This window comes from Rhincodon typus, chromosome 5 (genome assembly GCF_021869965.1).
Source record: "Rhincodon typus isolate 14 chromosome 5, sRhiTyp1.1, whole genome shotgun sequence".
NCBI lineage: Eukaryota > Metazoa > Chordata > Chondrichthyes > Orectolobiformes > Rhincodontidae > Rhincodon > Rhincodon typus.
In genome coordinates, this window is record NC_063336.1 from 56,978,042 (window position 1) to 56,992,179 (window position 14,138).

Sequence of the window (14,138 nt, forward strand, 5' to 3'; positions counted from 1 at the left end):
CCAAGTCCCTTTGTGCTTCAGATTTCCAAAGCCTTTCCCTGTTTAAACTTTACCTCCATTCTTCCTACCAAAGTGCATAAACTTACACTTTCCCATGTTGTACTCCATCTGCCACTTCTTTGCCCATCCTCCTAGCCTATGTCCTTCTACAGCCTCCCACTTCCTCAATAATACCTGTCCCTCCAGCTATCTTTGTGTCATCTGCAAACTAAGCCCTATTTTAGCGTGCATTTCCAAGTATTCCGCAATCTCATCCTCAACAATGGACCCTGAAATCTGACCAACAGCCGAGGTCAGGCTAATGGGCTATTTCCTCTCTTCTGCCTTCCTCCCCTCTTAAACAGGGGTGTTACATTAACTGTTTTCCAGTTCTCTGGGACCATCCCTAACTCCAGTGATTTCTGAACGATCACCACCAATGCCTCTACATTCTCTTCAGCTATCTCCTTCAGAAATCTGGTCCAGGTGATTCATCCACCTCAGGCCTTTCATGTTCCCCAGCTTTTTCTTCTTAGTGATGGCCATTTCACTCATGTCTGCCCCTGACTCTCTTGAAGTTCTGGTGCACTGCTGGTGTCGTCCACTGTGAAAGCTAATGCAAAGTACCTATTCAGTTCCTCTGCCATTTCTTTGTTCCCCATTACTACTTCTCCAGCTTCATTTTCCAGTGGTCCAATATTTATTCTTGCCACTCTCTTACCTTTAAGATATCTAAAAAACAAAACCCTTGCAATCTTCTTTTTATATTACTAGCTAGCTTACTTCATATTTCATTTTCTCCCCCCTTATTACTTTTTTTAAGTTATCCTCTGCTGGTTTTTAAAGGGTTCCTAATCCTCTAGCATCCCACTATCTTAACCACAGTGTATGCTTTTCCTTTTGCTTTTATGCTGTCCCTGACTTATCTCATGAGCCAAGGTTGCCTCGTCCTCTTCTTAGTCTGTTTCTTCTTCCTTGGGATAAATTTCTGCTGTGCCTCCTGAATTACTCCCAGAAACTCCCGCCATTACTGCTCTACCATCTTCCCTGCTCGGCTCCCCTTCCAGTCAACTCTGGCCAGCTGCTCCCTCAGGTCTTTGTAGTTACCTCTACTCAACTGCAATAGCATTACAGCTAATTCTAGCTTCTTCCTTTCAAAATGCAGGGTGAATTCTATCATATTTGTGATCACTGTTCCCTAGGAGTTCCTTCACCTTAAGCTCCCTAATCAAATCTGCCTCATTACACATCACCAAATCCAGAATTGCCCACTCCCTAGTGGGCTTTACCACACACAGCTCCAAAAAAATCATCTCATAGACATTCTAAGAATTCCTTTTCTTGATTTTCCAAGTCCATCTGCATATTTAAGTCCCCCATGATAATTGTAATCATGCCTTTCTTACATGTATTTTCTATCTCCTGATTTATTTTCTTCCTCACATCCTCACTACTGCTAGGAGGACTGTACATAACTCCCATCAGGATCTTCTTTCCTTTGAGGTTCCACGACTCTGCCCACACAGATTCTATGCCTTCTGACTCTATATCACTCTACATTTATTGACTTCTTCACTTGGTTTTGTCCAAGGTTGCTTTTTTTAAAAAAAATAGTCCATATATTGGAATCCAGCTTGTGAGCAGAGTGTGTTTGAAGTTGCTTTTCTTCTCCTTCTCTGGACTGGGGACAGCAGCACTGTACCTGAAAAGATGTGCTCTCTGTCACCTGAGGTGGATACAAACTCCACATTTGCCCCAATTTGTTGAGAGCAGCCATTGCCCTACAGCCACCCGTGTGCAGGGTTATGGCTGAAAACTGCTAGTAGCATCCTCTACCTGTTCCACCATCACTTAGCCATTGCCACAGGAATAGTGTCTCTTTTGTTTTAGCTGATGACAATTTGCTGAACAAGTTACTGACAAACTTGCATGCTCCTCACTTGCCTGGATGAGTGCAGCCTCAACAACACTCAAGAAGCTTGACACCATCCAGGACAAAGCAGCTCGCTTGATTGGCATTACATCCACAAACATCCAGTCCCTCTTCCACCGACGCTCAGTAGCAGCAGTGTATACGCTCTACAAGATGCACTGCAGAAGTTCACCAAAGATCCTGAGACAGCACCTTCCAAACCCACTTCCATCTAGAACAACAAGGGCAGCAGATATGTGGGAACACCACTGTCCTGACTTGGAAATATATCACCGTTCCTTGCCTGTTGTTGAGTCAAAATCCTGGAATTCACTCCCTAATAGCATTGAGGGTCAACCCACAGCAGGTGGACTGCAGTGGTTCAAGAAGGCAGCTCACCACCACCTTCTGAAGGGCAACTAGGGATGGGCCATACATGCTGGCCCATCAGCGATGCCCACATCCCACAAATGAATGGAAAAGAAAAGGTCTGATTTAGCAGTTCTCCTCCTGGATGAGCTGCTGAGTTAGATGCTGCCTTAATATCACTGTCCATTCTGCTGGCACTATTTCTGATCTTCCACGCTGTCAGCTGATGGATACTGAGCCTGGTTAACCAATAGCTGGATTTTTGAAATCAGAACTATTACTGCCAGGTAGGCTGCCAGTTCAGGCTAAGTCCCACCAACCCAGTGTTGTGCAGTTTAGACGTGCTAAACACCAGCCTTCACTCCCCTGCCTACAGTTCTAAACATGGATTTACAAACAAAGGCAGGCAGTAGGCATTTGATTCGGACAGTCTATTTGAAACACTGAATGGGTATTTTTGTGGATGAAAAACATCTCAGTTCTCTTAATGATCCTTGTCCTTCCAAACTCTATAATCACTATTCAGATATTCGGTAATCCTGTTTCATGCAGAGATTGCTAAGGTATAGAATTTTATTGTAATGCAATGATTATAACATCCTTCAAAAAGGATTGGACATTATTTAGAAAGGAAAAGTAGTGAAAAAATTTGAAGTGATAGCTTCAGCTATAAAAAACTAGCACTGGCAGAGATTTACTCGTCTAAATCTGTGCCGTAAATATTCAGATCCTATTTACTAAGTGATTGATGGGTTATTAAATTTAATCTCATGTGACCCTTAAATGACATTTACGGGTTTAATATTTGCTTTTAATCGTTTTATCACCCTGCATCAGTAGATTTTGTATGTGGAACTTTTTTTATGTTAAGCGACTGTTGATATTCAGGAAGCTCCACTGTGATCAGCTTGCATCTTCTCCTGCTTTTCAACATTGTGAATATCAAAAGTAAAGTTCAGAAAAGGTTGATTGAAAGGCAACTGGTTCTGACACATAGTCAATTGAATTTTGGATGTGAAACTAGCCTAATAATTTAGGTCAGCGTATTTCCTATTCTTGGGATACAATTAGAAATAGATGTTCGATCTAACAGATAGCCCAAACAGTGTGGATCATTGCTACACACCCACAAAGACACCTACCATTCCATTCCCCACCCGCACTTTGCTAAATTAGACCATAAGGCTGTGCTCCTTCTCCCAGCTTCCAAGCAGAAACTGAAGTGTGAGGATCCAGTACAGAAAGTCTTACAGTGCTGCTCTGAGGTAACAGATGAAGCTCCTGCATGACTACTTGGAACCAGCGGACTGGTCCATATTCAAGAACTCAGCAGCCAACCTAATTGAGTATGCCACTACTGTCACAGACTTCATCAGTAAGTGTGTAGAAGACAGCATGCCAAATAAGTTAATCCAAGTGTTCCCCACCTGGAAACCATGGATGAACCAGAGGATCCACTCCCTACCGAAGCCCAGATCTGAGATGTTCAAGTCAGGTGACCCTGACCTATAGAGGTATTCTAGGTACAATCTTTGCAAGGCCAGCAGGGATGCCAAGAGACAATACGAGACTAACCTAGAATCCCAGACCTACCGCACAAACACACGTTGACTGTGGCAAGGCTTACACGATATAATGGGCTACAAAGTGAAGCTGAGTAGAATCACTAACAACAATGCATCCCTGGCCGATGAGCTCAATGCATTCCATGCTCATTCTGAACAGAAGGTCAGTGAAACGGTGTCACCCGCCCTGACAGCCTTGGGTGCACCTGTACCCATAGTCACTGTCACAGCTCTCAGATTGGCCTTCTCTAGGATGAACCTATGGAAAATGACTGGCCAAGACTGAAGTCCCTGGCCATGCACTTAGATCCTGCGTGGACTAGCTTGCAGGAGTATTTGCAGACATCTTTAACCTCTCCTTACTATGATGTGAGGTTCTGACTGGTGGCTCTGACATCCATCTTTGTGAAGTGCTTCAAGGGGTTAGTAATGACCCACATCAACTCCAGTCTCCCAGGTTGCCTTGATCCATTACAATTTGCCTAATTTTACAATAGGTCCATGGCAGACGCCATCTCCCTGGCCCTACACTCAACCCTCGACCATCTGATTAATAAGGACGCCTACGTCAATCTCCTATGCATTGAAATTAACTCTGTCTTCAACACCATAATTCCAACAAAACTCATCTTCAAACTCCGAGACCTAGGACTCTGCTACCCCCTCTGCAACTGGATCCTCGACTTCCTGACCAACAGACCGCAATCAGTAAGGATAGGCAACAACACCTCCTCCGCAATAATCCTCAACACTGGTGTCCTGCAAGGCTGCATACTCAGCACCTTACTATATTCCTTATACACTCATGACTAAGTGGCCAAGTTCACCTCTAACCCCATTTACAAGTTTTCGGATGTCAAACAGCACCAGGACAGAGTATAGGAAGGAGAAAGACAGCTTTGTGGCATGGTGTAAAGACAACAGTCTAACCCTCAATGTCAGCAAAATTAAGGAGCTCGTAATTGACTTCAGGAAGTGGAGTGGAGGACACACTCCTATCTGTATCAATGGTCCTGACATGGAGCTGGTTGACAGCTTCAAGTTCCTAGGAGTAAATATCACCAGTGATCTAATCGAGGTCCATCCACATTGATGCTACAGTTAAGAAGGCAAACCGATGTCTCTCCTTCCTCAGAAGGCGAAGGAAATTCCACAACGATTCTTACCAATTTTTATAGATGCACCATAGGAAGCATCCTATCCAGCTCCATTATAGCTTTCTTTTTCTATTCATTTGTGGGATGTGGGCATCACTGGCTGACCAGCATTTCTTACCCAGCTTGGTATGGCAAATACTGTGCCCAAGAAATTACAGAGAGTTGTGAAAGCAGTCCAGTTAATCACAAAAACCTGGCTTATTTGCTTTCATTAATTACATCTAGAATTCCCACTGCCTCGGGAAGCAGCCAACATAATCAATGACCACTGGTTAGACTCTCTTCCACCCTCTTCTATCAGGCAGAAGATACAGAAGTCTGAAAACATGTGCCATTAGATTTAAGAACAGCTTCTTCCCTGCTGTTATTGGACTTACGAATCAATGAATATACTAGAGTTGATCTGTCGTTGCAATTTCTCTGTAGCTGTAACACTATATTCTGCATTCTGTTCTATTAGCCTACTGAACTTACGTAAGGTATAATTTGTCTGGTTAGCATATGAAACAATACTTTTTACTGTATCTCAGTACACATAGCAATAGTAAGAAATCAAATCAGGTGATGTGATTTCAGTTTTACCTCTCCTCTGGTTCTGGAAACTGAAAGTTATGTTTTTTTTAAATAGTTAGCATTAAATTTTTCTAGTAGCAAGCAGCAAAAGAATGATATAACCCTTATGAAGCTTACATAATGCAGTTGTTTTATGACTGTCTTTTTAGAGATGATTTTAACATGATTGTCTCACATTATGTGATGCTATGGGAAAGATAAGATTTGTAAAATAGAGAAGATCAATTTTTGTTGATGCTTTCAAAACTGTGGTTCTTTCATGCATGTGCATTTTATAACGTTTGCATACATTATTTCATAAAATTTTGGTTTTTAACATCAGGTGACTAGTTCCTAAAATATTATACAATTTGGCCCTCAACAGAATTCACTACATGTACAGCTTGAAATAAAATGGTTCATTGTAGAATTTATTTAACATTATCTGAAGCTGCTCACTACCATTTTCTTCTTGCTTCTCTTCTTCTAGTTATATTTTACCAGATACCAGTAAGAAGAGCAGACAGAAGACCCGAATAGTAAAGAAAAGCCTTAATCCAATCTATAACCATACTATGGTGTACGATGGATTTAGGCTGGATGAAATAATGGAGGCTTGTGCAGAACTATCCATCTGGGACCATGAAACCTTCACTAATCAGTTTCTTGGAGGAATTCGCCTTAATCTAGGCACAGGTATGAAAAGTTTGAATTGTAATTGTGTCTGCAATTTACAGAAAATAGTTTGTATTGCTTGAAGATATAGATTTAGATCCTGACATGCAGAGATAATGGGAAATATACTGTAATATATTTAACAACTCAATTATTGCTTTATTCTAAATATGTTTTAAAATGCACTATGATGCTGCAGAGGTAGAGATAACTGCACTACCTATTTTGTTGTGTAGCCAGTGAGAGTTACAGCTTTTAAAAAGCAGTTTTCTTTTGGGGAACATTTTTAATTCATGGTTACATTTTTTTAATTCATGGTTACATCACAGCTGATTAAACTGTTGCTTGCCACAAACAATGGTAAGTCCCAATTTCCCAGTAATGACTTCAATACAGCATTGCAAAATGTGGATGTAACATAATGTTTGTCATTTGTATATATCATTATCTTTTAAAAAATTCAGGCTAAATATAGGCCCACATCTTTTGTGTCTTTGGATGTTTGGAGACCAGATATAACCCCAAAAATATGCTCAGGAGCTCCAAACAGTGACTATGGGAATTGATTGGGAAGGTTAAACTTCCACTAGACAATTCCCAGGACCTCAGATGAGCAGAATTGGAGATTTGAGAAAGATCAGACTTAATTACCTGTACAGTTGCTCAGAAAGGTTAGATCAGACAAAACTATACTGAATTCCTGGATAACTACACAACTAATGCTGCCCACCTCCCACCACAATTTCCCAATTCACCCTCTGATTCCCCAACACAGAATCCCTCCCCTACCAAACCTTCTGATTTCTCTCTTTAATTCTCAACTCCTCCTGACACTCTGACATCCCCCATAACCCCCAAATCTTTCCCACATCACTTTGATTCTCTGAATTCCACAACCTGATCTCACCATCCTACCTACCTGGCAGATCTGGCAGTTCTCTTCACAGATGCTGCCAGACCTGCTGAGTTTTTTCAGCAATTTCTGATTTTGTTTATTGCATTTACATACCACCCAGCACCACCCACAGCATAATGCCTGCTCTCAGACCAACTCTTATATTTTAGCCCTTCAACAGGTTACTTTGGAAGTCAAGGACATCTATGACTTGCCTGCTTTTTTTTTTTTAAAATTCATTTATGGTATGTGGCATTGTTAGCTGGGCCAGCATTTATTGTCCATCCCTTGTTGCCCTTCAGAAAGAGGTGGTGAGCTCCTTTAGTGAACTGCTGCAGTTCATGTTCTGCAGATAGACCCACAATGCTGTTAGGAAGGGAGTTCTAGAATTTTTACCCAGCGGCACTGAAGAAATGGTGTAATCTGCTTCTGTGGGTTACTTTCTGTGCAGGGGAAAACATAATTCTCGTGCATCTACACAGGATGCATCATGTCTTTCAGCTTGTTTTATCAGTGGTCTCTTATTTGGAGGCTACCCACTTCTGTCTTTTTGACACAGTTTTCTAAGCATAGAGGGAGAATCAGGCACCTTATCACAGTGGGGAGAACTGAAAAATGAAGTGCATGGATATGTCACTTTATGACACTGTGGTACATCAAAAACACTGCTACAAGGAATCATTTGCATAGGGTCTACAGTCAAAGTTTGTCCAGTTCCAGTAGTCAGCCATGGTCAGCCCTATAGGTCAAGTGTCAGCAATCTGCAGAGGTATGGCAATTATTTCCACAATGAGACAAAAAGGAAGGATTGAATACAACGCAAGTGGATGGAAGAGCAGCTAGTGGTAATGCATAAGCATAAGAGGTGGTGAGGTGACCGCAGTAAGTGTGCAGGAAGCAGAGGATTAGCTGTTTGGCAGGATAAGGTGATTGATACCCATTGAATGGACATGATGCATGCAATAGTGGGAAGCGTAGTCCATGAGCCTTGGCGTGATGTGTACTGTAACAAATTTGAGTGAGTGGCTGCGCTATGACTGTTAAGAATCATTTACCTTGTAGGACACAGACAATCATTGACCTTTTTCCGGAACTGTTGGGTATTCCTTTTAACTCAGGACTCAGTTGGTTTGCTATCTTGGTCTAGACTGTCTGCGTCTGGTGGAATGGCCTCCTGCGGCAGGTACTAGGATAAAGGATAGCTCTCCTCTCCACCATCCAACTCACTGGCACTTCCAGGTCCCAGTCTGCAAAGTGGGTTGAGCTGTCCTTTCTGGGCCATGTCCTTAGTGATAATGATCAAGCACCTCTGTGAGAGGGGGAGTTCCCGGCTTGCACCATTTGAAGTACTGAGCAATTAGTACCATCAGCATGAACACTGCAAGGTTCTAGCAGTGACATGCACTTCCACCTTGTCTATTGAATTATACCATAAGAAACTTGAGGAACTCAGTAGCATAAATGATAAGATGAAGAAAGGAAGATTGCAAAAGATAAGTCACTATGAGCCATGGTGGAACAAGCACTATGAATCTCACTTGATAAAACATTTTAATTGAAAATGGGCAAATTTAATCATAGTTCTCTAGCTAACTAAATTGCTTTGTCTGACTTTGTCCTCTTTGTATGAATGATATCTGCCCTGGGGAATAAATTTCAAGGTCAAGTCTTAGGCCAGATAGAAAGAAAATCATTCTCGTCTGCCACAGCATTGTCTTGCAGCAATCTCGGATCAGCTCTCAGGAACAAAAACAGAAGTTGCTGGAAAAGCTCAGCAGGTCTGTCAGCAACTGTGAAGGAAAATCGGAGTTAACATTTTGGGTCCAGTGACCCTTCCTCAGATCAGCTCTATTGCATGAAGGAGACGATTTCTACTTCTCACAGCTATCTCTGCAGTAAAGCTGTCAATAAAGATAAATGATGGTCAGTTTGTTCTGCAAATAACCCACCAGGAAGATTGTTCAGTTGTCCAAAATCATTATATTTGGGACATTTACAAAAAGCGATAAGGAGATTTTCATCCTGATTGTCATGTTACCTATGACCCCAGTGGTGAAAGAATAATCTTCTAACCCTTTAAACCTCAGTCTCATTTTTCTTATAATATACTATGATTGTAACACAGAAAATTTTGTTGGTTAACCACATAAGCTTTCTATAACTTCAATAATAAAAGTGCTATTGACACTTCATAACTGATTTTAACTTTACAAAGTATGAAGACTATTGGATAGCATTGTTTTGCCTCAATACTAGCTCTATTATAAGTAAAACTAATAACATTTCTGGTTGCATGCATAAAAAAAGGATGAATTTCTCGAAGGAAGAAAAAAAGGTCATTTTTATTTGTACAATGAAAAACTGCTCCAGAAGCATCGTTGATGGGGAGTTGCAAAATTAGATCTTTAAAATAAATGGGAAGTACAATTTGGCACCACACTGACAAGCACTTTTCAATCCCAAGAACCTGCACGAAATGAGTGGTTTCAGTAGATGTGCTTCTCTGAGATGTTTGTGATGATTTCAGTTAAAAAGAATTGATACTGGTCAATCATTGTTCAAGATTGCAATACAATATTATTTAGAATTTCATCACAGCTATGTCACATAAATTGACAATTAGGGTCAACTAATTTATGCCAATTTTTATACCCTAAAGTGCCACCTCCATTCTAATTACATCTTCCTTCCTGCCCTCTAACCCTTTCTCCCTTATGTTTGCAACAAGCATCCCCTTACACACATCAATCTGCTTCACCCACTCCTTGTGAGGAACTTCACCTTCCAACTATTTGTAATACTTCATCTCCTCAAGAGCCCATAGATGTGCTTCATTTTTATTAAACTGCAACAGTGAGGGTTATATGTTAAATTTCCAACTGGTATTCATTTTTAAAAAAAGCTTATTTGTGATTCATTGTTTCTTTAACAGGTAGTAGTTATGGTCATCATGTGGATTGGATGGACTCAAATGAAGAAGAAACTGCTGTCTGGATGGACATGATATCCAAACCTAATCAGTGGGTGGAAGCAGTACTGCCTCTCAGGTCTTCTATGACAAAAAGGAAGTGATGAGTGATTTTTCAGTTAATGCTTCCTCTGACTTTAAGTGCTTAAATATAATTTTCATAATTTGCTAGTGTCAAGAAAAATGATATAAAATGTACTGTTTTCATTTAATGTCTATACTTTAAGGGGTGATGGGTTCCAGAAACAGGCCGAAGTTCAAAAGAATTGTAGTGAAGAGGAGTGTTTAAAGAATGATAAAAATACTTGGTGATTACATAAATTGGTATGCTTCTGAAGAGCAAAGACAGAAGAAAACTAGACATGAAAATTGAAGAGTTTAAAAAACACATTTAGGTATCTGAAAGCAAAGAACTGTAAAGTTATAGGGATGAAAAGTGTGGGCGGTTAATTTTTCTTTGAATTACAATACTGAAATTTGGAATATGTTGAAACTGCGTGTGCTCATTATTAAAGTGTTAATGAAATGTCAAATAAAATATTAAACAGATTGAACAAGCATATATCATTTACTTTGAGGCTAATTGTAATCAACAAACATTTTGGCAAGCATTTTATCCAAACTCTGTTAAGCCTTTTATCGAATTAAAACTTGGTTGTGAATATATTTTTCAAATTAAAACCTGAATCCATCTCTTGTTTTTATTATAGTAGATTTTTGATTGAGCAAGCAATTCATATGGAGTACAAAATGGGTACACCTAAGTTTCCTCAATCAAAATCAAACCAACATTTAAAGCAAATCTGAGAGCTCAAGATTCAAAATAAATTGAATTTCAAAGTTATTGCATGCAAAATGGTTTTAAATGTTTTATCCTGTAAGAGTAGCCATGCTGAATAAACCTGACAGATTCAACTTTTGAAAGGGTGAATTAGTAATTTTTTTAGAAGTAGAAAGAAGAAATATAAATACAGTTACTTATTAAATAATGAAGCCACAAGACTCCATGATTTAAAACTATGCAGGAATCAAACAAAATTAAATAATATCTTAGACAATCTATGTTGATTCTAGAGTATAAATTAAACATGAATTAGCAGACAAATTGCCATCGATTATAAACTGTAAATTACACATCAATAGCACATACAAGTAAGACACTCATGAATTGGCCCAGTAGTCCATTCACATCCTGGTGATCACACTCAGTCACAAAGTCCTTCAAAACTCTATCTTCCTCAGATCCTCCCCTTCTGGAAGCTTATTTGATCCCCAGTCAGCAGCATCACCCAACCAACCCAAGTCTTCAATGGCACACATCCTGCAGAATGTCTTTGATGGATCTACCTCATCCAGACTGAGACAATCTGGATCTACCTCATCCAGACTGAGACAATCTGGATCTACCTCATCCAGACTGAGACAATGTTAGCTCAAAGTAAAAGAATCAGCAGCAGAAACAAACTTTCATCTTCTAGATCTTGACTCCACCTTCAGCTCACCTGCCCAATCAACTGTTACATTTGCATTGGTCTGTACCATTTTAAATTTTGCAACCAGGTTCAGACTGCTCAGAAGTTTTGGTTTCAAAATCTCATTCTTTGTAAGAACTAAGGAGGTCATTTTCCCTTCCTTGTTTCAGTTATGGTCTGTCTCAAAAAATCTTCACTTTAAAGGAAAACAAAAAACGTTACTAAAATAAAGGTTTATTTACAATTATTTTGAAATGCTGGAAGTTCTTATCATCATAAACAGTTTATCAAATAGTTTATTGCATTCTATAATGGTAACCATTGTATTACACTATTATAGTGCTTAACCAAAGCAAAAGCAGAAATATAACAGGTATTACTTAATTGTCATTGAATGATCATAATATAGAGCCTATCTTCTTTCCTACAATCTTCCTATGAACTCTGGATAGAGCATGAGCAATTACATTGTTTTTCCCAGCAACATGCTCAATTTTTAGGTTGAGTGGCTGCAACATCGAACTCCAGAGAAGTAGCTGAGGATTCCTCATGCAGAACCTCTCCAAAAACACCAGTGGATTATCATCAGTATAAATTACTGTCTCTATTAGATAACTTGAAACATACATTTCAAATTGTTGAAGAGTCAAGATTGAACATTTCCTTCTCCATTACGGAGTAGTTTTATTGACCTGTATTACATTTTCTTGAGTAGTAGCTTATGGGATGTGAGACCATTATGTGCCTCTTGTAGCCACACCACTTGCATGCATACATCACTGGCATTAAAAGGCTTTGAATGGTTTATTTAGATTCAGACCAGCTAAAACAGTTTCTTCTATTAATACAATCTTCAACCTCTCAAAAGAGGTATGATAAGATGATATAAATTTAAATTTATATATATCTCTACAAGTTTATTAATGGACAGACTACCATTTTGAAATTAGGGACAAAGTTCCTCCAGAGCCCACACATTTCAAAAAATCAATAGTATTTTCTGTGTTTCTTTTTGTTAAAGAGATAATAAACTTAGTTGGACTGTAGCTTTTCTAGGCAACATATAATCTTGCCCCACATGTCTGAAATAGATAACTTTCACCTTGGCAAACACACTAGTTGACAAATTTGTCTACCAAATAATACACTTAAGTATTCCACGTGTTCCTTCAAAATATTATGAAGGCCAAAATATCATCAGTATTCACAATGCACGTATGTAATCTAGTAACTACTTTGGGGGCGGGGGTGTGGGGGGATATTGGTGATGGTTGTTGTCGGCCTTTGAAAGGTAGCTTTGTGCTTTCTTTATTCCAAATGCAATAATCTTGCACTGGAATTGACTGTGGAGGGGTTTTTATACAGGGAGCGTGTGAAGTGAGGTGCAGTATGGATTTACCAGAACAATACCTGGAATAGAAGGTCAATGGATGATTTGCCTGAAAATTTTAAGATATTAAAGAGGAATGAGATTCTATCTATCTCACCTGCTTTTGTTGGTTAGGGACTTATCATAGATTTACCTTGAATAATCTCACGGAATGGTGGAACAGGGTTGAAAGACTGATAATACGAATAGTAATAATAATAATAATAATAAGCATAATATTTTGATAATAGGAGATCACATCCATCAATGGACAGAATTGTAACATTTTCCTAAACTTAGAGACCTGATCTCCCAATAAAGTCTCATTCTATTTTAATACTTAATAGGAGTGGAAGCTGCTCATTAAATGGCCAGACTGGGAGTAGCTACCTTCTCCTGTTTCCTTCAGATATTCCCTGTATAATTACTACTATTATACAAGTTATAGTCACAGGTATAGGAAGGTTTCCTGGCACTGTTACTGAAGTTGACATTACTCTGCCTGCACACAGATAATCCTAATACTTATGAGCTGCAGATGGTATTTATGATGCTAATTTTATTCAGTTCTGCTCCATCATATTTTGCATAGAGGATTTCCAGAATGAAAATAACTTGTTTTATGCTATGCAGATGAAATTATCCAATAAGAGTAACTGAAAATTCTTAAGTGTTATGTATCATGGAGGGTTCTTTTGTCTTGTCACTCTCATCACTACCACAGATTGGGAGGCAGTCTTCCTCGTTTACTGCTAATCTACCAGAAATACAAGAACTCTAGGTAAAATTCACTGGGCTGAAAAGTGCTGAAGGAAATCAGACAGATCCTGAATGACCATTGATGTAATTGAGACTTTTACTATTAATTAAACCTGCAGCTTTCTGGCAAATGTGAAGCCATACCTGGAAAACTTTAAAAATGATCTGCTGACATCTGTGAACTTCCACCAGATTTTGGATTCAATATCTTAATAGTATTCTCATATACCAATAAATGGCTAAAAACATCAATTTAAAGTTTTTATGTAACACAAGGAGCTCTTTGTTTTAAAACATAATGAAGATCACATACTTGAGTTAAACAATTTATAAATAAGTTGTCATATTTTAAATAAGTGCTATTCAAACATACAACCACAGAACTGTTGATTCACTCTAATATCTGGAAACTTATATGTAGGGAATTAAATAATTGGAAAGAATCTACCAATTGTAAAACATTGGT

General features: G+C 39.0%; 1 protein-coding gene across 1 annotated transcript in view; it reads left to right on the forward strand.

The window, feature by feature from the left end:
* The window catches only part of LOC109927038 (synaptotagmin-like protein 2), a 38,296-nt gene extending 27,323 nt beyond the window's left edge, over nucleotides 1–10,973 (forward strand). The window contains exons 7-8 of the mRNA XM_048597034.1: nucleotides 6,025–6,230; nucleotides 10,037–10,973. Coding sequence (XP_048452991.1) covers nucleotides 6,025–6,230; nucleotides 10,037–10,176 — 346 coding nt within the window. The 3' untranslated portion in view covers nucleotides 10,177–10,973. The remainder of the gene's footprint in view (nucleotides 1–6,024; nucleotides 6,231–10,036) is intronic.
* Nucleotides 10,974–14,138: the final 3,165 nt, after the last annotated feature.